This window comes from Streptopelia decaocto, assembly GCF_964273445.1.
Source record: "Streptopelia decaocto genome assembly, chromosome: 1".
Taxonomy (NCBI): Eukaryota; Metazoa; Chordata; class Aves; order Columbiformes; family Columbidae; genus Streptopelia; species Streptopelia decaocto.
This window is the reverse complement of record NC_138663.1, coordinates 70722981-70750601: the sequence shown is the minus strand read 5'-3', so window position 1 is coordinate 70750601 and position 27621 is coordinate 70722981. Positions and strand designations below refer to the sequence as shown.

At 36.5% G+C, this 27621-nt stretch overlaps 1 protein-coding gene across 1 annotated transcript in view; it reads right to left on the bottom strand.

Moving 5' to 3' along the window:
- Positions 1-27621, bottom strand: part of LOC309439343 (potassium voltage-gated channel subfamily KQT member 1-like) — a gene marked incomplete at its 5' end in the record, with an annotated part of 488884 nt that overhangs the window by 420695 nt on the left and 40568 nt on the right. The window contains 8 exons of the mRNA XM_082051807.1: positions 2177-2339; positions 4775-4903; positions 5785-5880; positions 6935-7045; positions 13930-14070; positions 18067-18163; positions 21070-21148; positions 27065-27191. Coding sequence (XP_081907933.1) covers positions 2177-2339; positions 4775-4903; positions 5785-5880; positions 6935-7045; positions 13930-14070; positions 18067-18163; positions 21070-21148; positions 27065-27191 — 943 coding nt within the window. The remainder of the gene's footprint in view (positions 1-2176; positions 2340-4774; positions 4904-5784; positions 5881-6934; positions 7046-13929; positions 14071-18066; positions 18164-21069; positions 21149-27064; positions 27192-27621) is intronic.

Genomic DNA, 27621 nt, shown 5'->3' with positions numbered 1-27621 from the left:
GTGTCAAGAATGTTCAGTCAATTGAGCAATCCAGTTAGCCAGCTACATTCCTGGAAGCTTTGCAACAGAAGGAATAAATCAGAAAATCAAATTAAGTGTGACTTACCCCTAACACTGGCTAAGTCAAAACGTGAAAGAAAATGAAAAATAGATAAAAGTTAATTGGTAAGGGAATAATATGTGTGGCTGTATCTCAGAACAAGAATAAATTAGACCAGCTATAATAAAAGTACAACCAGAAAACATTCTCAGAAAAAGTGGAAAAAAAAATATTTCATTTTCCTCTGTTACCAAGCTGCCAGGCAGAAAAAGATAAAGGCTTTCAATCTCTTCCCTCTGATGCACAGAGCTTTGCTCAGACTATGAACGTTTAAGGAATGTAGCTTAAATGAATAAACGTACTGGCAGAGTCGTAAGTACAGACAACAGTCCTTAACATCTTAACTTTCTTTAGCACTGTTCAAAGCTATGCAACACTTTGCTTCTTCTGTCCATCGTTGAGTGATACCACAGTAGCAAAATACACTCAGCAAAATGTATTACATAGTCAGCAAGGGAAGATGCACAGCTCTAATAAACATGCTGAGAATGAACATAGTATTCTGTTTGGAGGCATGTAGTTAAAGCAGCAAATTTATTTATAAATCACACCCTTGGTCCCCTTTCCCAGAACCCTATAAAAGCACTGAAAATGCCAAACAATTAAAATACCACCATTGCTGAAAAGCATTCTGACCTCAAGGTGACAGATGTAACATTTATACAAGATTATAAAACATAAGGAAGAACATGAGGAGCGATGAAAACCTCCATCAGTGGAAGAAAGAAACTCTTTCTCCCACAACAGAAGTTCATGGCCATCAGTTGCGGGAAGTAGAGGCTTGAAGGTCTTTCTAAATCCCTGTGTGAGCCTGATGCTCCCAGCACTTACAGATGTGCCTCAATATGCCACAGCTCTCAGCTCCCTGCTATTCCACATTTGACAGACTGCCCTAGCATGGATGACATTGGTTGCATTGACAATACAATATGGCAACTCTATTAAGTCAGAGCAATCTAGTGAAACTCCTACCTTCGATTCTGTTCAATACAGAAGATGCTACATATTCCCTCTGGGGGCAAAAATATTTCAAGTATTTTTTTATTAAAGAAACCATCATGTCAAGACCACAGCCATTCTTTATGCAGGCTGCAATTGTGTGACAGCTTCAATGTCACAAAAGAGTAGCAATTTCATACAGTGTTCACGTTCAAGTATATCAAACACAGATGAAAACATAAGTCAAAGCACTACATAACATACCTTTGACTAGGGCCAGTGTCTTTGTATACCTCAGTTAACTTGGCAAGGCTTTGCATGCCTCTAGGCATGGAACATAACTCCTCCACTATGAGGAAATAATCTCCTCTTGAGCTAAAGGTTTAGCAGACACAGAACTAGGACACGTTTCCAAAATGCCATCAGACAAAAGAAATCAACGCAAAGGTGGAAAAACTAGCCACCCAAAGAAAACTCACTTTATAGTAAACAATACTATTTCATACCCACATTTCCACTACAAACTTAATTTTAAAAGAATTCTGCAAACAAAGCAGTATTTTAGCTCAGCGGTGATATTCAGCCAGTTTCTATGTTGAAATACAACAGACACTTATAGCAACACACAATATTTTAAATGAAGAAAAAAACAACCACACACTTATCAAAACCTCTTGGTTGTCATAACATAAAAATATTCAGCTGTTTCTGTCACAATTTATTTGTATAGCCTTTACGAGGGTGCTGTAAAAAAGAAAAGATATTTTTCCTGTTTTGCTTCTCTTCCTTCAGACTCTATGTGGGGTAAAGTTTAAAGGTAGGGTAGATCGGAGGAAGCTGTCCATCCATCTCTGAGATAATTAAAAAAAATAGAATTAACAATATATCGAAAAACTTAATTGAGTTAACTTTGGTAAATGAATAAAGATCTTTGCTGTTCACATCACATGAATTTAAAGATTTCCTTTAATTTGTGTCCCCTTGTTTTTGTTATATAATTGTCCTTGGTTTGAGGCATCTTGCTTCACTTAATAGTTTTAAACTATTTTTTTTTCACAGAAATTACACCTTCATTTAATTCACTTTAACATTGTCTCTTAAAAAATGCTAATGACAACATAAGCAAAAGTAAATTACCTCCTGGTTCCTCAATGTAGAAAGACACATCTTTTTTGTCTTCTTGTTCACCAATATGATCATAAGTGATCTGTGGAACAGACAAGGCATTCTCTCCAGGGTTTATTACAGGTGCAGAACCATTACCACAGCCTAATTTCCCTTTTCTTTTATATCTTCTAGCCTGTGGTAGTAGAAATGGGATGATATGAGAAGATACTATCAAAAACACAAAGATACACATGTGAACTTCACTACACAGTAAATTCGAGATCGTATTTTGTAATTTTTTTTTTTTTTTAAGAATGCAATCGAAATTCAGTTGAAGAGTTACATCCTTGGTTAATGTTTTCAAATTGGCTGATTTTGAATTAGCAACCTAAATCTAGTAAGAATTTGATTCTCCGGAGAAGATGCTTAGCATATTCTGAAAATCAGGTCTCAAGCAAAATTTCTCAAACTGGGTCCCGAACTCAAGGCACCCAAAATACTAATCACTTGAGTATGCAACAGCTTGGCTGCAACAGATTCCTAAAGCTCTAATTAAACCGAAGCATAGACTTTGAGCTATGACCTAGGCACTGTGCAGCCTTTTCAGAAAAAAAGAACGAAAATAAAAATTAAAAAAAACACACACACACACCACACAAACAAACAAAACCCCACCACAAACATTTACCAAAAAGACTAAATAAACACATCAGGAGAAGATAAATCCTTCTTCCTGCCTTTAAAGTTGCAGTTCTCCTGATTTTAGAAGCCTAAGAGGCAACCTAATAAAGACCCTAGAATTGGTACATAAGCATAAAAAAATGAAGGCTTGAATTCAATGGGTTCCAAGCAAGGCTGATCTCTGTCTACCTTTGTGATTAGAAACAACCAACGTAACAGCCACTCACATACTGATGACACGGCCTGTGCCGTCTACCTCCTGGATTCTGCCAGCACCTAGTTACAAAAATACTACTTCTCACAACATAGCATTTATTTCCAGTCTTTGTGACCACCTACCCTTTGGCTCCAGTCTCACCCGGTTCTTCTACTCACACACCTCAAAACAGAGGTAAAAGACATGCTTTAACTTGCCTGATGCTATAGTTCCTTCTGACAAAGAACTGAGATCTAGGGCTACTGCACTCAATTCTGCAAAGTACTCTGGCCTCTGAGGTGACCACTAAGCCTTTTGCAGAAACAAGAATCAGAGATGCCAAGTACTCAACACATCAACACAAACATCTCCAGGCTCAATATATTGACAAATAGCTCAATGTTACTTGGTCTAAGTAAGCCAATTCTATTTTATTATGGTCTGCATTCAGTTTTTTGGAATTCATTCTTCTGTTCAGCTCTGCAGTGACTAAACAATAGTGTGCTTGAAATAAATCAGGTCACAAAAATGGTAAAACAGGGTATTTATTGTAGACAACGGATGCACTACCATGCCCCTAAATGCAAAAATTTTTTTGCCCCTAAAGGCAAAAATTATGGACTGTCACAGCAGGAAAAGAAACTAGGAATTCTATGGAGAACAAAATGCTACAACATGCATAAAATGATCAATATATATTTAAGTCTTTAAAATAAGAGGCTAGGTAGAGAAGGAAAGAACTAATCTCCTTTGACAGGAGACAACGTTCCATTGGTAAGAAATGAAAGAAAACAGTAGGAAAATACTAAGGACACTAAAAACTTGCTATTTTTTTCTGATTCTCCCACCATGGTTTTCTTGCTGTTCAGCAACACACACTGCCCAGCCTTACTCCTTTTCTCCTGGTTCTTCTGCCTCTAGCTATGAAGAAGCTAGTCTCATGGCAAAACTGCATTCTGCTCAGCACTGAGTAGATCACACTGCTGTAACACCTAAATATATACATGCACACAGATCATGCTGATAGATCTTTTTATACGTGCTGCGGGGAAGTTGCAGTGCACTTCTCTGTTCAGCAACAGGCACCAGTGGGATTTCACTGCCTAACACCTTAGAAAACCTGGGTACCTGAGCTAGACCTGCTGCATACCAGGGCCTTTCCAGAAGGGGTACCAAAGGCTAGGCAAGCTTTCCAGTGAAACTACATGACTATGTTTAGGCAATCCTACCTCTACAGACAAACACTATTCCACTCTACTGCAGCCACAGCTCAGGAATTTGCCCAGATTTCTACACACAGCTCCAAATAAAAGTACCATGGAGAGAAATACTTGAGCAAGACAAGCGTAGGTACTGTTAGTCACATGTTGAATGTGAACATAAATTTTTAAACTAGCTTTCTCCTTTCTTCCTGTATGAACTACTACACAAAATGAATACAAAATGGGAAAGTGTCATCACTGACTTATACTACCCTTTAAGAAGGCAGAGGAGACTTCAGAAGAGATAAAAAAAATGGAGAATCAGTACCTGTCAGGCCACAACAGCAAATTTAAGTTTTCCTGTCCCTCAGGAATATTTTAAGGAAAATCAAACTAATCGTGCTGTGGCATGAGGAAAACAATCAAATGACCCATTACAAATGGCTTTCAGCTCTCCAAATTCTTTGGGCACTTCAGAAGGATTTTGTCAAGTTATCCCAATCAAATTAAAAGCAAGAACAGAAGAGAGCTTTGTCAGCTCTCGGTTACCTGTTTTCTCAGACTAGGGCTAGATGGCGCTGGTGTTTTTTTGGGATTTTGCACCGGTGATGTAACATAGATCTTCCATGTGGCTGTAGAACTGCAGGATTTCTCTGCTGCATAGCACCGCCACAGAGTCTACAATAAAACCCCAAACCAATAATCTAATTGAATAAGCAGTCACTGTTGTCCTGCAGGACAGGTAAGTCAGATTTTGCTGCAAACCAAATTGACAGCAAAATGCTAAATCAATGTAAATATGCTGCAAAGAGTTCTGATTGCAGTCACTGTGCTATATACAATACCATGCCTAATAAAATACACTCTGTATATGACTGTGGTGAGTGTCATTTACACCAGGAAACACATACTCAGCACAAAGATCATAAATACATTCTTTGCAGTGTTCTCCCTAGGAGCTTGGGTCTAACCTTACCCACAGTAAAAACAAACAAAAAAACACCACCACAGCCACAAAAAACCTGCTCCCCAAAAAATGTATCCCCATAAACATCATATAAGACTGCTGCTTCCCTTTCGCTGCTGTGTTCGACACTTTAGCAGCTGTGCACCGCGCTATTACATTCTTTATATTAGCATACAGACTGTTATGCTGGGACATTTTTCTAAACTGAGTCATATGTTTATATGTATACACATTCATCACCTCAGGATTTGACAGAGGCACAGGACCTAAGGGAATATAAAAACAAGTTAAGAATTAAAAGTTTATAACTTTTTTTTTTAATCATTTCGCCAAATAACTTGTTGCATCCAGTTAGCATCACTATACCTGTGAATATCAGGCAAATAAAGCCTCCTACGCTCACTCATTAGAGGGTGAACAGGCATTTATCTGATTCTCTCTAGTGACTGTGTTGAATCAAAAAGACAAAGTGATTAAACACAAGTTATAGATTTATCGTAAAGTCTAGTAACAGCAGTTCTCAGTACTTTGACTACTGGCCCACACTCCCCCTCCAATACGCTCTTAAGTATTTTGCTGTTAGGGGCCTTACCTGAATAAGAGATGCTGCAGCTGGGATTTGTCTGTTGAAATGCTTCTGACGTTGCTTCTGCTGTACTTTCAAGGCAAAACCGGACCCCAGAATACCCTAAATATAAGCAAAATTAGTAGTCAGACTCCAATGTAGCTTCACATATCTAAATCAAATACTTCACACATGAAACAAACACACATTTTATAAAAGACTTTGCTAGAAAAAGAAAAGTTCTGATTTTTCAGATGTCCACAGTGATAGAAATCTATTTATTCCAACTAATACATCTGAAATGGAGCACGTTGATATTGGCATCATGTAACTTCAACAAACAGCACATGTTTATTGCTGTGATCTACAAGTCACATTTTTCATGGGTGTTCACAGAGGTCGTCATGTTCCAAGGGCAGCTCTGTGCCACGGTGTGAGAAGCAAATGCCAGCATCACATGACTGATCTACAGCTGTTCTTTGCCCTTGATTTTAGTCCCTTACGACAAAAAAAATCCCACAACTAAAGCCAGAACACAGCTTGATTTTCTAGGCAAACTGAGCAAAGAAGCCAAATAAATGTTTTAGAAGTTCAACATTTCTTTTAAAACTGGTAGTTACTAAAGAAATATTTTATCTGCCTTAATTTTTTGGATGTTATCTTTATTTTCACCCCATGCACTTATTTTAAGATCCAAAAAGCCCAAAGGTGCTTTATATTAATAGAACCATATACGAAAACAGAGCCAGTTTCCTAAACCTCTGCTCCATGGCAGTGTTCCTCTTCTCACAGGACCCCAAATTGTTCTTATATAATCACAAAATAACAGAAACAAAGGACGCTTCACCTCTGGCACTGACATGCTGATTGAAAAAAAAAAAAAAAAAAAAAAAGTCTCTCTCTCTCTCTACTTCACAGAATAGCTTCAGTTCTTTGAGTAGTGAAAATTACTTTTACCTCCTTCCTAAGCCACATTTTTCCAATGTGACTGCAGTAAAGATATAGCAGTTTCATTCATGTGTGTGCACACAGACAAACATAAGCTTGAAGATGGGTGTGCACATTCTGAAGCAACACCCATCCCCACTATTTCCTATCAAAGGCACCAATTTAAAACTACCTAATTATGAGCCCAAGCCAAACAGACACTTTAAAAAGTGAATTAAGTTCTACTTACCGCTGGCAGTGCAAAGAAAGATATAGCAAATACTGAAAAACAGGAAGCTACTGTCTTCCCAATCCATGTCTGGGGAACTTTGTCTCCATAACCAATTGTTGTTACTGTTACCTAGACCAGAAACAAACACCCAATTCACTTTAATGCAGTACCTTTTCTCCCCCAAAAAACGGGGAGAGGGAAAGCAGAAGTATATCAGAAGTAACACACAGATCAATAGTATTTGGATTTGTGCATAAAGAAACTACAGGAATGCACTAAATATCACTGTAGATTTATCCCATTTTTACATTTTTCAGCAGGCAGCCACAACAGGCTACTGTTTTGGATGCAGCAGTAGGCTGGACCTGTGATGACTGTTCTCACAGTTTGTAGCTGGCTGCTTCCACCCTCCCAAACTGTAAGGATTGCCTTGTGGGCTTGAAACCATAGGCTTGCAGTTTTTCTACTTTTGCTTTTAAAATGTAGTTTCACAAGGTTAAGAAGAAAGTCTTTGAAGCTCTGACTTGCACACAACCAACACACAGACATCTACCAAACTCTGCAGTCAGGCAGCGACACTGGCTGTGGCAGGGTAAGCAAGGCACTGCTGGCAGGAAGGGAAAGGGACAGAACTAACATAGTCCCAGCTGAATCTTTATAGCAGGAGGAGAAACACACAACTATTCCAGGACACTTTCTCTCCTAAAGTATATATGCCAGTAGACCAAGAGGTGCCCCACAGATATAGTTCTCTGCCACTCAAAACTGTGTTTAAGCCACAGGATGCATCATATTACTTTACCTGTATCTGCACATTGCTTATCAGGGTGCAGTGAGGGCCAGGTACTCCCTAAAAAGGTGAGGAGCTCAGAGTCAAGAGAGATCCAGAAGGGCAGTGCCTCCCAGGCAGGACCCAGTCCCACAGCACCCAAACAAAAAAGATGTAGTAAGAATAGCCAGGTCCATCCAAGAATCCACATTATAAGGCAATATTACAGCAATGAGGTAGGTCCAACATCAAGCCAACAAATTCATCCACAGGTCAGTGTTAGGATCAAATCCAATGATCAGCAAGTGAGTCCACAGTGATGATGCAGAGCCAAGATAAAGCCAATAAGTCAGCCCTCGGGCTGAGATCAGGATCAAAGCATAACACAACCCAGCATATCTACAGTTGGACTAGAGACCAGCTCTCCTAGAGAAGAATGCTGAGCTTAAACAGAGCCCCTGGGAATGGGTGGAGGCTACAGGGATGGCTGGTCAGGATTATTAGGCCAATTAGCACCATCAGGGCCTTAATAACAGCCTCCTTAGCAAGCCATGTTTAGATCAGTATCACTGTGGGGGTGTCAGCAGCCCTTTCCAGGACACAGAGCCAGAATAGGGACAGTGAACTAGAAAGTGACATTGCATTAGTAACTCAGGGCTTGGGCAGGGACAGGCCACCCCTGAAAAGCCACAAAGATGAGGAGGGCCTGAGTGGGACAGAGGTTTTGGGCTGTTGCTGATGAGGCCTATTAGTCTGGGAGACAATTCATTAGGAGCCCAGTGGTCACTAAAGGGTTGGTGCTGTGGGGGGATCAGAGTCCAGGTGAAAGCTGGTCCATCAGAAGGGTATGTAATGTAACAAGGGCCGGCTGCTCCTCAACAAAAGGGGATCCTAAGGCAAGCCAAGGGAATCCCACAGCTGGCCAGACAGGGGCCTAACCACTCTGTGCCCAGCCCCACAGTGGGATGGACTCACAGACAGCAGCCACGGCCAACAAAGAGTCTAAATCATTAGGTAATACCAAGGTGATGAGGTAAGTCTGAGGTCGAGTGTGGAAGTCAGCCCATAGGTTGAGCTCCAGATCAACAGCCCAAGGCTGAGCTGGAGACCAAGTCTTCTCCAGTACATCTCAGGCAGGGATTAAATACCCAGAACTGAAACTCCATAGAGCCCTTGGGATGTAGACAGTGGGGGTGGCCCCAGGTGTGGTTGGTCAGGGCCACTAACAGCTTTTTAGTCCTGACACTGCCATAGAATGGTATGACAAAGATGACTTGTGCCCCTGAGATGTGGAAAGCTTCTGGTGATGCAATGAAGAATTTCTGTCATCAACACCAAGCACTGGGGACAGATTTAAAGAGAAAAAATGTACTTCTATTTGGGAGTACCAGCCCTACACCCAGTCCCACTCCTTTCACTTTGCCTTGAATGGCAGAAGAAATACAGCCAAAACAGACTTAAAAGAATATGTAAATTTACACTGACTACAAAAGAGGATGTGGAAATACTGCCTTTTATGGGAAAAGTTGCTAACAAATACTTAGATATTATGCAAAAAGGCATGGGAAGCGTACTTCGAGAGCAGCTCTACAAAGAGCTGCAAGGAAGATTTGCAGGGGAAAAATGACCAGCTACTGTCAAACTAAGTTTTTTATAAGTTAAAAAAAAAAATCAGGTTTGTGTTTATTCATCATTAATTTCTCACTTGACGAAGTCAACTCTGTAGTATCTATATCCTCTAATTAATATTATTTTGAACTGCAAATTGCTCTCAGCAGGAGCTCTGTCTTGCCAGGTGTCTGTTCAGATTTACTGTGGCTTGCCTATTAAGTTACTCAGTTGCTGTGTGCTACCAGTAGTACAAACAAATGAGTTTTCCAGCCCCCAGAATTAAACCAGACCCCGCAAACTTTGAAATGCAGTATGTGTTAGTGGGGAGTGGAGGAAGTTATAGCAGTGCTTCTTTAATAGTACTTCAGCTCCTCAGTGCACCCAGATGACCCCTTAAAGTCTGGGATTTTTCCTTCCTTTTCATCTTTTTTTTTTTTTTCTTATGAAAGGCTTCTTGTTTTTTGTGGGGTTTGGTTTAGGGTTTGGTTGGTTTTTTTTGTTGTTGTTGTTGTTTATTCAGTTCTTCAGCACTCAGAACTTAAAAACAAACTGCAGTAATATTAAGCTGCCTTAGAGTTACTACGGAAGACAGCATGAAAGCTGAAACCACAGAAAAAATGATTTTCCATCTCCACAGCAGGGATTTGGCTGGCAGATTCCTGCAGGTGCCTGAACGTATCTCAGAATGTTTCTCCCTGGCTACCTTAAGCGGGTTCCTTCTTGGTAATCTAATTAGTGCATTGAAGTATGTGGGAAGAATTATAAATAATGTAATTCTCTTGCTTTCTTAATCACAACCAGAATCTTTTTCTATTTGTATATCCTAAAGTTCTTAGTTATTTGCTCAGAGAATGTTTAATAACTAGGCTTTGGAAAACAACACTGCTTTCTTAATACACATTTGGTATGGCACATTCCAGCTGGTATGCACATGCTCCAACACAGGCTCTGGAAACATACGTACACCTCAAAAAAGGAAGAACTATAATTTAGTAGAACTCAACAGAGCTTCTCACATGCTTTAAGATAGGCAGGTATCCTTAAGTCTTAAAAGTCAGAACTGCACTCCTCAAAAAAACATGTTCAATATAAAGGGGTTCAAACTGCTACCTCTACCATGGAAATTTACTACTGGAAATTCTGAGTAACTGATCCTAAGTACCTCTATCACTTAACACTGATTTACTGGAGTGACTATTTAACTCAAATTCAATAGTACAGAATAGTCCAGTTTGCAGCAAAAACAATAGGCATTACCAACATCAAGAGATGAGCGTGGAAGGGCCAACAGAAGAGAAACCTCCTACATGCCCTTCTTTCATCAAGAAAAAATACCCAGGAAGGACAGAAAAACTGCTGTGACATGGGTTACAATTCTGGCAGACTGACAGTGCAGTTGGAAATGCTTTTGCATGTGTTCTAACATGCTATAAGTTCTGAAAGTAGCTTCATATAAAATACCACTGTCTTCACAGTTTAATCCGTATGCCTGCCAAACTTAGGTGAAACAACCTTACATTTAACTGGAGTGGGTAAACGTAGTTAGAATTTAATTCCAACTCTCATTCATTCTTTATTTTCTCTTTTATTTATATTTAAATCTTTCAGGTCATATGTATCAAGTTCAGCAAAATTGCACTTTCTACTCAAAGCAAAATGTTACCTTTAATACACCCTGTGGTTTTTGTCAGACGTATAAGACTTTCAAATACTTGCTACCAAGGTTTTCTTCTGTGATTCTGTTTTGAAAGGCAAAAGTGAAATCAAATTTCACTCCCTAGTAACTCCACATCTGTGTTTCTATGTTACTGAAAATTTGAAAAGAAAAAGAAACTGATTCACTTTGTCCTTTGTCACTGTTCCCAGCTGTGAACTGCACCTGCACCGTGACTCACTAATGCTGAGGAGGCCTAGAGTCTGGAAAGCTTAAACAATTTAAACAGTGTTCTTCCTGTGTCTCACACAGCTAGAGAAAGACAAAACTGATTTTATCTTGCTGTTGCTCAAAATGAGTCAAGTTTTAGAAAACAACAACAAAACCCATTGAACACTTCGCAAGGCATATACAAACATTTTAAAATACAGATTCTAGGTCATCTATCTCAACAAGGTAAAGTAACAAGCATTTTAAACTTATTTGTTGGTCTTCGTAACTGAACTTCTTTTAAATTCCCTAAGTCCAAAATATGAACAATATAGGCCTGTATAAACACAACCTGTTTATTCTGTCATTTTTTTTACTCTTTGCTCAAATCAAGGCTGTATGTCCTAGCATTTAAAAATATTTTGTAATCCATATCTAAACATTCAATGCTACTCATAAAGCAAGCCCTGGATAACTAGAGTTAGAAATAAAATAGAAGGAAAGGTAGAAAAAGTACACTGGCCTCACAAGGAGGTTTTATTACATACAGGAATAACCCATGCATGAATACACAGGACAGAACTGGATGCTCAAAACCATAGCTAGTTCTCAAACTGATTGCTGAAAATTGTTTCTTTGTTTTCCACTGTACCTTGCTCCCCTCAGTTTGACAAGGGGTTCTTCTCAGGTCTGAATTTGGGCATTTCTGGCCTTTTGTGGTTACAGACCTAGGAATTACTTTAGGAAACACTAAAGACATTGTGCAGAGCAAACATGAATCACCATCTTTTAATGATTACATATTAAATTTAGACACCCTTATCGATAAACTATATGCTTTCTTTCACTGGCGTCATTCTAATTCACATGGTGCTACAAACCTCTATGAAGCTTCACTGTGCTAGAAAAAGCTATGAGATATTTCTCACAGATTTAGCCAAACTAGCACAAACTTTTATGTGAGCCCCTAATGCTGCTGAACATCTCACAAGCAGTTTTTAATTAGATGAACGTCACATACTATTCAGCAAGACCATTAGTAAAACCTGAAAGAATAGTTGTGTTCCACTCTGTTTGGTCATTTGAACACTGGTGTTTGAGCTGAACTGCTCAAATAATAGCAGAATAAGAGATCTTGTGTACTGGTTTGTTATCTTAAAGTAGACATGGGGTGTCTTTCATAAAATCAATTACACCCTAATTGTTTTGCTTTTAAAATATAGCACAATCTGTGCTTCTGGGATATTTGTTCCTTTCCTCCACTAGCTAGAGGTTATCTCATGTCTATAAACATGAGGTTTTATGTTCTGAAAAAATTATCATATGTCTATTGAGGACTTAAACAAGTGGTTGTTGGAAGGGCTAGTCCATGGTTTCGTTTCTTCCTAGCACATTAGATAATCAGGCCCATCTGATCACTTAGTAGATTTTTCTTTTCTACTAGATTATTTTGGTTTATACTGTTTTGCACAGCCCAAGGTGATACACCACAAATGAAATGACAACCTAATGACAGGAATTTAATGTTTAAAAGATTTCTATACTGAGCTACTTGAAAAGTGGTAATTCACAGTACATGTAATATAATCAGTATTTCTGTATACTTCATTGCAGTAGAGGCTATGGACCATCCAAGCTAAGGATTAGAAACATATATCTAGTAGGAACTTTTTGTTTGTATTCCCAGGCTTACTTACCAGTTTATTTGGATGCAGATAAGCAATTGGTTTATGGCTCAATAACTATATCGTCATCTTTCAAGTCTATCATCTAAGAACAAATCCAGTTTCTCGTGTTTCAAATTACTCTTGAAATATATCCTTCTCCCTCTGGAGATGGCTCTGCATCTGTTCTACTCCTCTCATTTTTCTCTGTCACTAACACTAATGTGATGAATCTCCTTGGGTTTATTATAATGAGACAGCCAACTCATAAAATATATGAGGTTCTCTAGTGGGGAAAAGGGACCACAAGAGAAGAGATGGTTCATGCAACAGCTAATAAGAAGGGAAAGTATGAGTCACTGTGAGAAACATAATGAGAAGAGCCATATGAAGGGAGTGTAGAAACCATCTGGTCTCTTATTCTGTTCATAGCTATCTATTCCATTTTCAACTGATTATGGGCATGCACGCAATAATTACCACAATGTTTGCGTAATCCCAACAATGCTATTTTTCTTCATTTCACCAATGATTTACACTGATCCTGACTGATGATTGATACCCAAAGTAGCAGATGAATCTGTGAAGCTTTGACAGCTGCTGGCAACAGAAACCTGTAACCTGCGTCAAGGTCTGCATTATTACTGAGAGAGTGAGGTTTACACAAAAATATAAAAAAAAAAAAAAGAAAAAAAAAGAGTTGTTAACCTAACTTCCACAAGTAGAATATGCTTTTAAAATTATGCACCTTTTGCAGATAATTAAGAAGTTTTTTAAATAGGTGGTATAGGTTTTGGAGGGTATTTATACTCTTTTTTGAAACATGGATTTCAATGTGGACTTTTGGTATCTGTAAACATTCAATGCCCTTTGCTAAAGACTTGTTATTGTGTTTTCACAATAAAATTTAATACCAAAATTTAAACCAAAATGGTTTAATTGCACTTATTATATTCCTTCTCGTACATTTTTGAAAAAGTTATCAAGGTTCCCTACAGAAATACATTCTGCAAAGAAAGAAATGCCAGGTTTTTTAAAAGGATCACATCTTAAACAGAAAATCTTGTGCACTAAGTTTGCATATGCATTTTGTTTGTAAACTTACCACACCCCACCAAAGGGCATCAGCATAACTGGAGAAACCTGTCTTTCCATCCTCATCAACTGCATCCTTCTCAGCAAGATAAACAAAATAGGATGAAAAAATTAATCCCAAGAATCCAATGTACAATGTTGTTATGAGTTCCTATTAAAAGAAAAAGCAAACAAGTACATAAGGTTCACATCATATATATTCTATACTTATAAAACATTGCAAATATCTGGGGGTTCTTTGCATCACAGTAGAAAAAATAATATTTCAGGTACAAAATTTGCTTCCAGTAAAACAAGTAGTTCAATTACTTGTTTTATATTCCTATCAGACTATAAAATTCAAGGAGAAGCCATGATTTATACAAAATTACTTGGAGAGCTAAAAGTAGGGTGGGACATCTCCCCTGTTTTATGTCTTGTGAATAGGAATAATTCAATTTAACTGTCCATTTAAAATACCAAATATTAATAAATTTTGAAAATAGTAAAACAGCTTTAGAAATGCAATCTAGGAAGAGTACACTAAAATAACAAGCCATGATACAGTGCTTGTGAATGCATCAGTTTCTCCACAGATTTTTGGACAGGAAGGTTGTATCAGGACTGATGCAACTTAGATACAGGATTGTTACAGTCTTCAGGGAAAATGTGCTTGCTCATTTAAACAAGCCGAAATGTGTAGTGTCACAGGTGCAAAAATGTGTAAAGCTTATAGAAATGGTGCTACATTTTAATCAAATGAGATATTCACCTACCCCTCAGGAAAATCCAATACCTAGTTATGAGGGAAAACAGTTTAATTTAATGACTTAAAGTTTACAGTGCTTCAATAGTTAACACGTTATATTCGCTTACTTTCTTTGCACATATTTAGACATTTTTATTATGCAACATTGTAGTACTACATCTTTATTGGCATCTTCCTTAAATTCTTGACAGAGTTATTTTTCTCTTCTTGGATCCAAATCAATACAGGAATTAAAATATTCCCATAAGATAAATTTATAATTAAAACCTGCCCAAGAATCATTTCCTCTAAAGTATGCCAGGTTTTCACAAGTTTTCTGTAACATTCTACTTACACTTCTTAAACCGTTTATGAAGGAAGGTTCAGGTTTTATCACCAGACTTTCTTCAGATTTTTTCGTTTCATTGCCTTATAAGAGCTTTCTGGGAAAATGTAGCCCTGGTAGTTAGTAACTGCATTCAGCAGCAGGAACCATACATACTCTTCCTCCTGCTATACCACTAATTAAAATCTAGGTTTGGCAAGTTTTTAAGTGATCTTGGCACAAAACTAAGTTGGTGGTTTTTCTCTAATCATTTAATAGTGACCTACATAATGAATTTTGATAACATTCAGTTTTGCCCATAGGCAAGTCTTTTAATCTAAGCCTTAATTCTTTGTTGGCCTGTTAACTAAACAAGGCAGTTGAAAGAGGAAACGAAACTTGAGTTTTCTGTAGTTCAGATTTTTATGCTGGGGACCATTGTTTTCTCATCTTTTTCTCTAATGATAAGGATACACTGTGTACTTGTAGATATGACTTAATTGCTCTGAAAAGTTCCTTATGTTTTCATTTATAGTTGACTATTTGCTTTTCTCTAAGACATACTGCATTGAAGAGGGAGTGCAGATTTTAAAATAATCTAGAAATATGAATAGAGTGGTGTCTATGAATGCCAAATATTATGAATTTCCAATTTTGCAGAAATCAGGCCTTAAAACTTCACATTGATATGATTTTTTAATCGATCAGAGCTTAAGAATGAAGAGTGCTGCCTAATACTAACGCCTGTTTTCAGCAGCAAGTTTTGGTTACATATATGCAAAAGAAACAGCAAGATCAAAAAACCAGGTATTCACAAAGGTAAAATTGAATATTGAGAGACAATATTCAATGCTTTTTTTTTAACTTAGGTAGATTTATATTTTCAGTTGCAATAAGGACCACAAAAAATAAAATTCAACACTTAGGAAAAAAAAAAAACAAACCCAAATCCAGAACTCATCAGTGACTTCCTCTTCAAAGCAGCAGAAGACCTCACAAGGCAAGGTGAGGAATAAGTAAAACTAAATGAGAGGCTTACAAGCTGGAACTGGATTGGCTAACTCAGTATTCCAGTAAGCTGCATGATTTTTCCATGTCTTTCCAACACCACATGTGATATTGACTCATGTTTTGTTGCTTTTGGCAAGAAATGCTTGTATAAGCTCAATTGGCTGAAAATAGAAGAGCATCCTAGCCAAACTGGGCCTGAACAAGTGAATACAGCTATATATAAAATTCCAAAACACATGGAAATCATTGGTGACAACTTTAGTAAGCTCTTCTGGGCCCACAGAGGTCCAAGTGATTGTTATTTTCACAGGTCACAAAGACATGAATTTATTTTCTCACATTGTTTAAGAGTTTAAGGTCCCGTTTTTTCTGAAAGAGTACCAAACTCAACAAATAAATGAGGTCCTTGTACTCTGCCTATAAAGAAAGAGCAGCTGAGGTGTTTTTGTTTTGGTTTGGTTTGTTTTTTTTCAAACAAAAATTTCTTTAAGAGGCTGGGCAGGAATAAAGATTCCATTTTCCCTTCCGTTTGGTACCACACTAGGGTTTCAGCTACACTTGTCCAATGTCAATACAGAACTGTGTGTTTGAAATTTTTTTTATTAATGTGTTAGTGGGTGATCTGCTTTGACAAGTACTACAGATCTGTAGAGTTTTATATATCATCATAATCACTTCTTTGGATTAGCAGAACTTTAGGTGTGTTTATTCATAAATTCACTTCTCCAAGGGTATATTTTTTCCTTTTAAATCATTGAACTTATTTATGTTTGTGACATTTAAGACTTAAGTGTTATATTTTGGATATAATATTTCCAGATTCTTGACTAAAACTCTGAACACCCACAGGAAAAAATTCTCTCAAACACCTCTGTCAGTAAGGTTAGCAAATGTTGAGAAAGTGTATTTGGATACCAGCTCTGCCCCAGCTAGATATCCAGGCAATGCAACCATAATAAATGAAGACCACACAGACTTGGAGCATTAGAAGTCATCCTGTTGTACAGGATGAAAGTAGGCTTTATACTAGAGTACTTCTAGAAGATTTATTTCAGATTGGAATGTTATGTGCATCAATGCTGCACAGCCATCAGGATATAAAATTTCCTACAGTACTGGGGGAAAAAAATAATAATTAAAAAAAAAAATATATATATATTATATATATATATATATCTCCCATTCTTTGCCCCAAAACAACAGTTTTCTAAAACATCAAATGAAACAATATCTGTGTAGAAATCTGTAACTATTTGTCAATATCTTGAGAAGAAATCTACACTCATAAAGAGTAGGTTAAAAAACCACCCTCCTAAGTCAGATGTAAACATTCATAGCACAGTATTTGCCCCCCATAGTATGGTATGATATGGAAGATCTATTATGATGTTCATAAAGCTAAGTTGGCTTTTCATCAAGAGAGTTCACGAAGCCCCAAAATAAAGCCTTCAGCTAGAAATTTTTGAAAGTCTTCACTAAAACATTCAAGCTTTTCCTGCTTAATGAACTTTTATACAGAACAACTGTTTCAAAGCTTTAGCAGACATGAGTTCCTACAGACAAGTTTACCTCCATGACTACACCCTTGAAAAAGTAATTTTTCTTGCATATTATCATAACATAGTTAGTATTTTTATTCCTAGAATAGATAGAAAACTCCTTATTCAGGCAGAGAAAACAGAATGATTTCAATAATTTACTTGTTCTATTAAGGCTTTTCCACTAGCACTTGTTTTTCCACAGAATAACCAAGCTAGGTACGTATCTTCTGTGAAGACAGTTAACAGTATTTGCAAAAAGAAATGCAGCCCACGTCATGGCATTTAATGAATTATATTGAAGGATAACATCAAAAAGTACAACAGTTCATTTCCAAAAGAATACTTATGCTTATACCCTGTTAGCCTCTGACCTGAAGTAAAAAATATTGTTCCCATTTTAAAAGTAGAAAGAAATACATCATGGACTTTTAAAGTATTTTTTCTCTTGGAACACTGTTATTTTAAACCAGACTATGATTTGAAGTCCATGAAAAGAATATACTAAATTAAACAAAATGCTGGGAATCTTTAAAGATCTAGCACCTGGCGGTGTATGAAAACAACTGATCCTAATAGTCGCCAAGTGCCGCCCTGTCGATCTACGTGAAGCATGCGAAGTATCTGGAGAAACCGGATCCCCCTGTAAGAAAAAATGGGACATTAAATAAAAAACTAATGATTGAAAACAATACTGCTCTATCTATACACAGTTGACTATGCTCACTAACATACTGCCATATTAGAGAACTCTGATAGCACTGTCCCTGGCTAAACTTCCATCTTAGACTCAAGGCATCTCAGTAGATGGTATGTTTAAATCACATTTCATTATATTCAGAAATATAGAGTAGGACAACAATTAGTCAAAAGAAAAAAAAACAACAAAAAGAAAGTCTAAAATGTATGCTCTTATACCCAGAGGAGACTTGCATATTTTACCTAATTATGATGCTCAAATGCTTTCCTTCCAAGCAAAACCAGTGCTTCAGGCTTTGATAACATAAATATGAGCAAACTTTTTTTCTGCATTTGTCAAAAGCAGATTGCAAACCAAACATGGTATTACTGAAATCCTTTTTGTGTAAGTTATACAAATCATCTAATCAGAAATATAAAATAGAGTCCTATGTGATTTTAGGACAATAACTGAATCATAAACTCCCAATGTTTTCAACTAAAGAAAATAATTATCAATATGGTTCCTCAGCAGAATTTTATTCAATTAAAATATTTCATTCTAGTCACCCTTTCAACAATGAACTTTGTTTTCCTACACTCATCTTACTATCTTATCACTGAAAGAAAACAGTGAAGAGCAGGAAAGGATAAAAAAAAATCACTAAAAGTATTTTTAGCTCTTTTTATCTATCCTTAAAATTTTGTTGTCGTTCTTGTCAGTTTTCTTTTTTAATTCAGTCTTCTTATTTTAATTCCACTGTGGCTGCATTTTTCTGGGTTACACCAACAGCCAGAAAACTCAGCATGGTGCCATCCTCAGTCATTGGGAAGTCATGTTGTCTTCTGAAAGACCCAACTTTTCTTTTATTCAGAAATCAGGTTTTCTGAAATTTCACAGCTGATGGTCAAATGATCAAATGCTTGTCATTTTTTTGGAAAACACACAATAATCTTGACTATCAAATCATATCAGTGACTGAGTACATGAACATCATGTTTCGTTATTTCTTTGATATGGCATTAGAATAATAATTTTAATTAACTGGAAACATTAAAATATCCACTTAAAACCTGTTAATTAAAACATGAGTCCAAGAATAATTACAAGACTACCAAATACATGAGCACCAAGAGACTTCTGTCATGTTACAGCTCATTGGTTGCTTATGTCAGAGCACCACATGTAGCTCCCCTGTACAATTACTAGACACACCTCTTGATGCCTTGACCCAAGGCATCTTGGCTTTTCTGTTTCTGTTGTATCTGAGATGGTTATGGCTCTTTCACTGCCCAGTGCTGACTTACATGTTATAGGCAGGGAGTTTTACAAATAAAGATTTAAAAAACAAGATAGTGAACAAGAAACTCCAGATACACAGCCTCTGAACATGCACAACCCATTTCCTCTGAAAAGGGAAAATAAATTGGTTGGAAAGAAAACAATTTTTATCAATTTGGTGAACTTAAAACAGTAAGGACAGAAGGCTACAAGACTCTCCTGTGAACTCTGCCGTGCTACTAGGATTCAGTTTCACTGGTTGCTGCAGGGATCAAAATGTCAACCTGTCGTACCTGTTGGGTCTGAAGCTTGCAACTTCATTCTACAAGAAAACAACCTGACATGCATGACCCATGCTTTCTGGGATTGCTGAAATTTAAGAGAGGTCCAAACAGGACAACAACATTATACATTAGAAGCAACAAAAGCAAAGGCAAGGATGTGAAATTCATTCCTTCTTAACTAAGAAACAGCCACTCACATCACAGTCCTGAGGAAACCTGATGGGATTAAGACTTGCTTGACCCTGAGAGTTTTTCAATGGGGCAATAAAAACACTACAGAGACAAGGGTTAAGTTTTTCTGGCAGAAAGCATTCTGAGTGGTAGGACAGAAACTGTATAATTTAACACCAGGTAAGGCTGCACTGAGCCCAAAGCCACCTGGATTCACATAGAAACACAGAGTAGTTGTCTTCATTAAAGTCCTTCCTACACTTCTAGCTAAATTAAAGAAAATCTTCAGAATTTTCACAGTTGCCCTCCTCCTATATGAGCTGATGAATCACATTCATGATGCTTCTGTGAGTCTTTATCATCATGTAAAGATTAACGTTCTATGGAAATAGTTACCTTAAAATATTTTATACATGTAGTTCGCTCCAGTGTTTTTCTATACAGCTAGACAGTTTAGATAGCACTGTACCTTCTCATTTCCCAGTGATTAGACTGCACTGGAAATCAGAGACTTGTAACACAACATGCAGCACATGCTGCAAGTTAAGTTAGAAGTGGGAAGAGTGGGAAGTACACCTATTCTGCTTATCATTCCTTTCTTTTATTTACCCACTTTATTTCCCGAAACAAGCTTGCAGTACTTGATGAAAGCTGAGCAAACACTGTAGACATCAAATGTTTCTGGTTCGTGTATGGTACAAGTTACTTGTGACAAACAAATCCACCAAAGCATAATTACTCTTTAAACAAAGTAATTACTTGTACTCAAAAAGAACGGAGTTAAGTGCTGTCTGGATTACTTCTTAAATAAGCTGATGTTCTGTAATACTTCTTTTGTTTCCCAAAGAGAGCTATTTAATGTTTTATATAGGACACAATGTTCCTTTAATGTTTTTCTGCTTGGCTTCAGTATTCGCACAATTCTTAATAGGCCTTGTTTCTGCACTGTTGTTTCCCAACCGGTGACCAAGCACAATAACACACAGTCTGCCACTGTCCAGGGCTTCCATGTAATAACTTTTCCTATATTAGGAAAATTACATATAGATCTAATCAGAAATTGGAAATTAGATACACATATAACATAACTCTGCTACATTATTATGAAGAGCTACAATTACTAGACAAACGTACCTTATTGCAGAGGTAGCAAATACCTGTCCATTAGATCCTATGCTCAGAACAATAATTGAGGCTACTACAACAATTAGATCTGGTAAAAAAAAAGAAATGTTAAGTGTTAGCTCTCAACACTGAAACACACAATACAGACAGACTGAGGAAAGCACTTTAAAAAATAAGTTAGCTGAAACTGTGGCAATGTAGCTGAAACTTAGTGGGCAATAAGTTAATGTAATACTTTCACATCAAAAAAATTCACATAAAAAAACAAGGATATAGTTTCTTCCATGATGAATTTAATAATGTAAATTTTAAAGATCCTATTTAAGAGAGGAAGACTTTGCTTTGATCATTAATGAAAGGCATAAAACACAGAGAAATATCATATGCAGATACACGCACATAGACTTAGTTTAAAAATTGTATCAAAGCTGTAAAGCCAAGCTTTCAAATTTTAGGGAACTGTCAGAACAAACATTACTAAAAAGAGTCATAGTTGTTGTTTTACTTCTTGATATAGTCTTTAATTTTATGAAAAAATAATTGTTGCCAGAGTTCCACTTTTTTTTTTCCACAGCTCCACAGTTCACACAGTTCCAGCATTATACAATGCAAATGATGGATTGTGTTCACAGTGCTAGCATCCCTTATTTTCTCTTATTCTAGTTCAGTGAACAGACCTATGGCTTTGAATTATTGAACCCTGCTCTAACTTAATTCCAACAAGATATTTTTCTAATTTTCTCATGAGTGTTTCTGTGATAATCCTCTTCAGAGCACCTAAATGCTTCACTTTGAAATTCTAACCAGAAAATAAAGGATAGTATTAGAAATGGATAGCAAATGTAGATAGAATAAGGAAAAGTTTTGGTAAATTTTCCTTGCCAGTTTTAAACAAGCAGTACCTTATTCCTGAGAGCCCTTAACATTATGTAGCACTTCAATAAAAACAGTGCCTGCTGACTTCACTTGCAGCTGTGAGAGCTCAAAACCTCTGTAACCTGACTTCAAAGACTTCATTTGGACATCCAGAAAATTAGGCACACTTGTGAAAACTGATTTAAATGACTATCACAGAGTTTCCATGTGATGCCAAGGCAAGATGCAGGATTGAATCCAACTTCAGATGGAACAACAGTTGCCTTCAATGACAGTAACTTTTTTTCCTCTCCTTTAAACATTCTCTTGCCTCACTCACAACCATGTAGTTACTGCAACAAATACTGCATCGGTTTTACAATCGACAGAATCCTTCACTTCACTCTCTGACTTAGATTATTTTCCAGTATCAGTCTGATTTTTGCTGTAAAAGCAAGATTCCCTCCCCAAGGGATAGCAACCTATCAGTTTAAAGACTGTACTACATTCATTGTACATTTATGAAAATGAAAATAAATATAGGGAGGGATACGTTTAAGATATAGAAAGAGCTGCCATTTTGGGATAATCTAACTTTTGAGTACCTGACCTTCCAAAATGTTTATGCAGTTCTTTTATTATGTACATGTGTGAACATATGTGTGTGTGAACATACATGTGTAAACACTCAGAATTTAGGGAGTTTTCTTCCCATCACATTGTAATACAGATCTTTGTACTTAAGCAAAGGAGGCATCCGATGTCCTCACTTAGTTTTCAGACACATGCATCCAATGACCAGCACTGAATGAGGGAAAGACCGACACTTAGGAAAGTATTTTCAAGCAGGTAATTAGAATAACATAGATTTTTCATCTGTACTTTCCACTTTTCTGAAAACATGTTCTACATGGTAGAGATATTTCAATATTTTTTCCCAAAACCTGTTCTCCTATATCTGCTTTTTTCTGTCCCTAATTTTCATGGTGGTTTCCAGTCTTTAGGCTACTCATACTAATCCCAGTTTACTGATTCAAATAGCCCTATTTTACACTCTAGGTCTTCAGCATATCCTTCAGGCATTGGAATGGCCTGCCCAGGGAGGTGGTGGACTCGCCGTCCCTGGAGGTTTTTAAACTCAGATTGGACATGGCACTTAGTGCCATGATCTAATAAATGGACTAGAGTTGGACCAAGGGTTGGACTCGATGATCTCTGAGGTCTTTTCCAACCCAGTCGATTCTGTGATTCTGTGATTCTGCCCTTAAGCTGACACTTTTCAAGCTCACGTATTTCAAACCTCTACTTTTTTTTTCTTCAGCCTCCTGCTTGCTTATCAGTCTCTTTATACATCCTCCTTCCAGACCCTTACATCAACAACCCACCTTCTGCCATTTCACCAAGCCTGTATATCCCAGTCTGTTCCTCCTGCCCTGCCACTTCACCTTGGTATTCAAGCCTGGCATTTTTCCTTTCCATGTGCCCTGGGCAGTTTTAGGAAGAGCAATATAAAACAAAAATCAATAGATTTTTTACTTACAGCCCCAGCACTACTGCTCAAAGAAACCTGAAATTTGAATTGTGCAGGCTAGTGTTTGTCCTTAAGAAATTGCCAAATTGTTTTATTAAGGAAAAGCTTAACTATTTTGCATGAAATACCTCCACAAGACTGAAACTGAAGCAGACACTTGGCCTGGAAAATATCAGGACAAAGTGCCAGTATTTGTTTAAACAACTTTTTCAACTCCAAAAAGTAGTAGTATTTAGATTAGCATTACATTAGTATTTATGTCAGTTTTAAAAAAGAAAATATCAGGAAGACTTGGTAATTTTAAAAATTGAATTCCAGTAATTTATTAACAGTGACACGTGGATATTCTTCTCAAACATTCTACTTATTCATGTGTTTGCAAACATGACTGTACATACACATGAGGTGTAGACAGACGAAAATGACCGTGTCTTCTATATAATATGTGCACTACACATGTATATGACAAATCTGCACAAACCACATTTCCTGAAATTTAGCATGTGTAGTACACAGATTTTAAAACCTAGTCCACTGCTAGTCCAGTGTCCCCATTGCTTACTCTTAAGGTTCAAATCCTTGAGAAATTCCAAAGAGCTACCATCTAAAAATCAGCTTTCCAGTGAAACATTACTTAGTTCTGCATAAACTTTAGCACAGCACATAATGCAGCCTACCTAAGTACTGTTTCTTCTGAGCAAACTGCTGATGTGTTTCTAATGTTCTCACAAGTTCACTTTCTAGTATGCAATTCTCAATGTTTTGATTAAAAGCAATTAATCCTTTTAGAATTTAAAACAGTAAAAATATTTGCATTTCTATTTTAATTGTTAGTTGCCATAGTATTTTTCATAATGGAAATAGCCCTCAGCTTCCAGGTGTGTTCTCAGTAGTCTGAAGATAACATGATGTCCATTGGGACTTAAATTAAACAAATTATATGCACATATTTCAATCTGATTTACATAATATCCTTATTTTGCTGAACTTTTGTGTTCTACTGGCACTGCATAATTTAGGTTTATATGAGATACCTGGAACTTTAAATACCAGGTGCTGATGATTTTTCAGAACTGTATACATAACCAATTAAAGGTGCTCATAAATAAAATTCTACTGCCCTTTCCTTAAGGACAATATGAGATGGACACACATATCAGGTCTTTACACCAGTAACTTATGTCATGGTTATGTCTTTCAAACTGCATACTGTCAAGACTGGAAGAAACAAAAGTTAATTCATAAATTGGTTGTTCATGACATTTTCTGCAGCAACAATAAAAAATAAAAGAGCTTGTGAAAGGACTTTGTCTTGATTTTTCCTGTGTTTGGTACCTCCCTTTCATAAAAGCCTAATTAGGCTGGGATCTTCAGAAGGATTTATCTCCTAACTTAACTCTACTGATGTAGTAAGTAATGGAAGTGTTAAATCAATATTTAGGAAAGCTATCACTATTACAGCTGCTACCAGAGTACATGAGCATTGCACAATCTTCAAAGATCTTCATTCTGTAAATTAGGGAATGAAGAAACATGAAGAGGCAAAATGATTTTTCCAGGGATTCTTGGTATGCTGGAAATTAATTCAATCTATGCCTCCTGACAGTTTCTCTAACTATAGAATTGTCTTCTCTCACTTACACGTAATCACCTATAACATGTCTGCAAAGAGGAGAAAAATTAGGCTAACTTCAGAAAACCTGTATAAGAAATAAAAAAATTGTATTTACATGGTGGAGACATTGCATCATTTTCCATTTTAGATAAAATTTTTAAAGACTATTCAGGAAATAGTGTCACCCATCTTAACATTTTCTTTCCCCAGTTCTAGAAGTTGCATGTTAACATACTAATTTATGCAGCACAGAATGGAATAATATTAAACAAGTTTATAAAAGAAAGTAATAACTAGTTTGACTTCTAAATCTCTTTCAGGTAATAAGCAACAAAATAATTTTTATTTACAATCAGAGAAGGGAGAAAAGGAAAACGAATAGGAGAAATTTCAAAAGTTCAAAATTGCTACCTAAATTGAACTTTCTAAGAATTAATCCAAATTTTAGTGTGGACAGATACCCATAAAAGTAATCTCTCTGATATCAAAGACATTTCGATGATATTTTCTAATTTTAAAATAAAAAATTTCATACTAATGCAAAAGTAAAATTAATACCTTATTTTTAAAATTCTGTTCTAATCCTTTAATTTATTTTTCTAGTGTTCATACTTTATTCTTGTTGGTTTGAAAATGATAGGTTGAGTCAGGATGATTCAATCTTTCACCACAAAAGTATTTCACATGTTTATCTATTTGGATTAGTGTAAACACAGTCTCACTCCATTTGATATGTAAAAACAAATCTTGACTTTAAATGTATTGTATTCTTACAGTAATTTTAAATGTAAAAACCGTACTGATATCTTTGAATGCACTACCAGCTGTAATCATTCTTAGCTTTTCTTAACAAAAAAAAAAGACCATGTCTCCTCCAAGGGCTATACAAACATAAATGTTTACTGTGGTAGATGCACAATACCAGTGTACAGAACCACTATCAAGTTGAAATCACAGTTTAAGGGGACTGCCACACTTTCTCCTCCAGCTGTGTACTCTAATACACCTACCTAAAAAACATTTCTTAATTGAAAGAGGAGTCAAGAACATGATTAGGAGAAAAGAGTTACCTATAGGTTTCATGGTTATATCATGAAACTAGATCTGATCTAGAAGCAGATGAAGAATTTGTTTGTATGTAATGAAACACTTATTTCTCAATAATCCAAAACTGAGTACAGTATCTCATCCTATTATTCACTGCCCACATCCACACGTATGATATGTTATTTCCCAAGTTTTTGCACCACATTTCATAAAGTCACAGATGATTAAGTAAATATCGACTCATTCTCTCCCTCTCCCCTTTCACCTCTTGCAGTTTGCTCTAATTACAACTGAATGAGCTGATGTTCATGTCATGTAAAATTCACAGCTCTACTGGAGTCTATATAAAATCACAGACTTAAAACAGAAACACTGATTTTATGATCTACTACAATTTTGTCCGAACATCACATTTTATTAATCACTCATTCACTGTTCCACAGGTTTTGTTAGTCACCTCTCCCTCTAAACTCTCTCTTACTACAGAGGTGTTACCCACAGTAGTCACTCGAACAATCTAAACTACTTAACTTTAGTAATACCCAAGAGAATTTGTCCTGAGTTATACTTTGCACTTCCATGTTTTTTCCAATTTATGCTCACCTTTGTGTTTGCTTTCTAATTTTCTTAGAAATTCTTTGGGAGGAAGTAATTTGGTTTCAAAAGCTTGACAGTTTTCTCCAGTTACACAAGTGGATTTAGTAGAGATTTCTGCATTTTACAATTTTGCCTTTCTTAAACTGATGTCTGCCTGTGTCTCACTGCCATATTTTAAATGTTTCGTTCTAGCAATCCAAAAGAAGAAATAATTGCATAGGTTCAGAAAGTAGATAAATGTTTGAGTGACAGACATAGCTCAGAATTGCAATATGGCCTCTGCAGTAGCTGACATGTTTACTTTAAACTGGATGATAATAGCAAAGTTAAAGGAAAAATAAAAAAAAATTATATCTTACCGATAATTGATATGGGTTTTCTGGCAAAGCGTATTCTTCCCTTGAAGCCGACATACTTACTCCTGCAGCCTGCAGACCACAATCGGACCACATATTCAGCACCAAAAAACACAACCAGAACTATTTCCTATCAAAATTAAAAGGACAAAATATCAGGTTTATTTCATTAAAAGAGTGACTACAGTTTACACATCTTATTCCTATGACTAATACAAATAAGTTTGTTGAGATGAAAGATGCAATAAAAAGGACTGTGCCTAATCTGTTCACTTTTTATATGCATATGCCAGCCAGTATGTAAGAGAGATATAATCTGTTCCTGAATGTGATTTGCATGAATGGACAGTTTAAGCTCCATTTCATCAGTATATCATACAGAAAAACACAATATTCTTCTTTTGTTTATTTCCAAATCATAATTTTTTAAAAAATAAGGAGCAGAGGGAGGCTACAAGCCTATCATTCCTAAAGCTAACAAATATATGAAACATTTCTAGATGATCAAACAGAGGTTATAAATATAAAACTAGAAAGTGTAATGTCAGATTTTGTATATA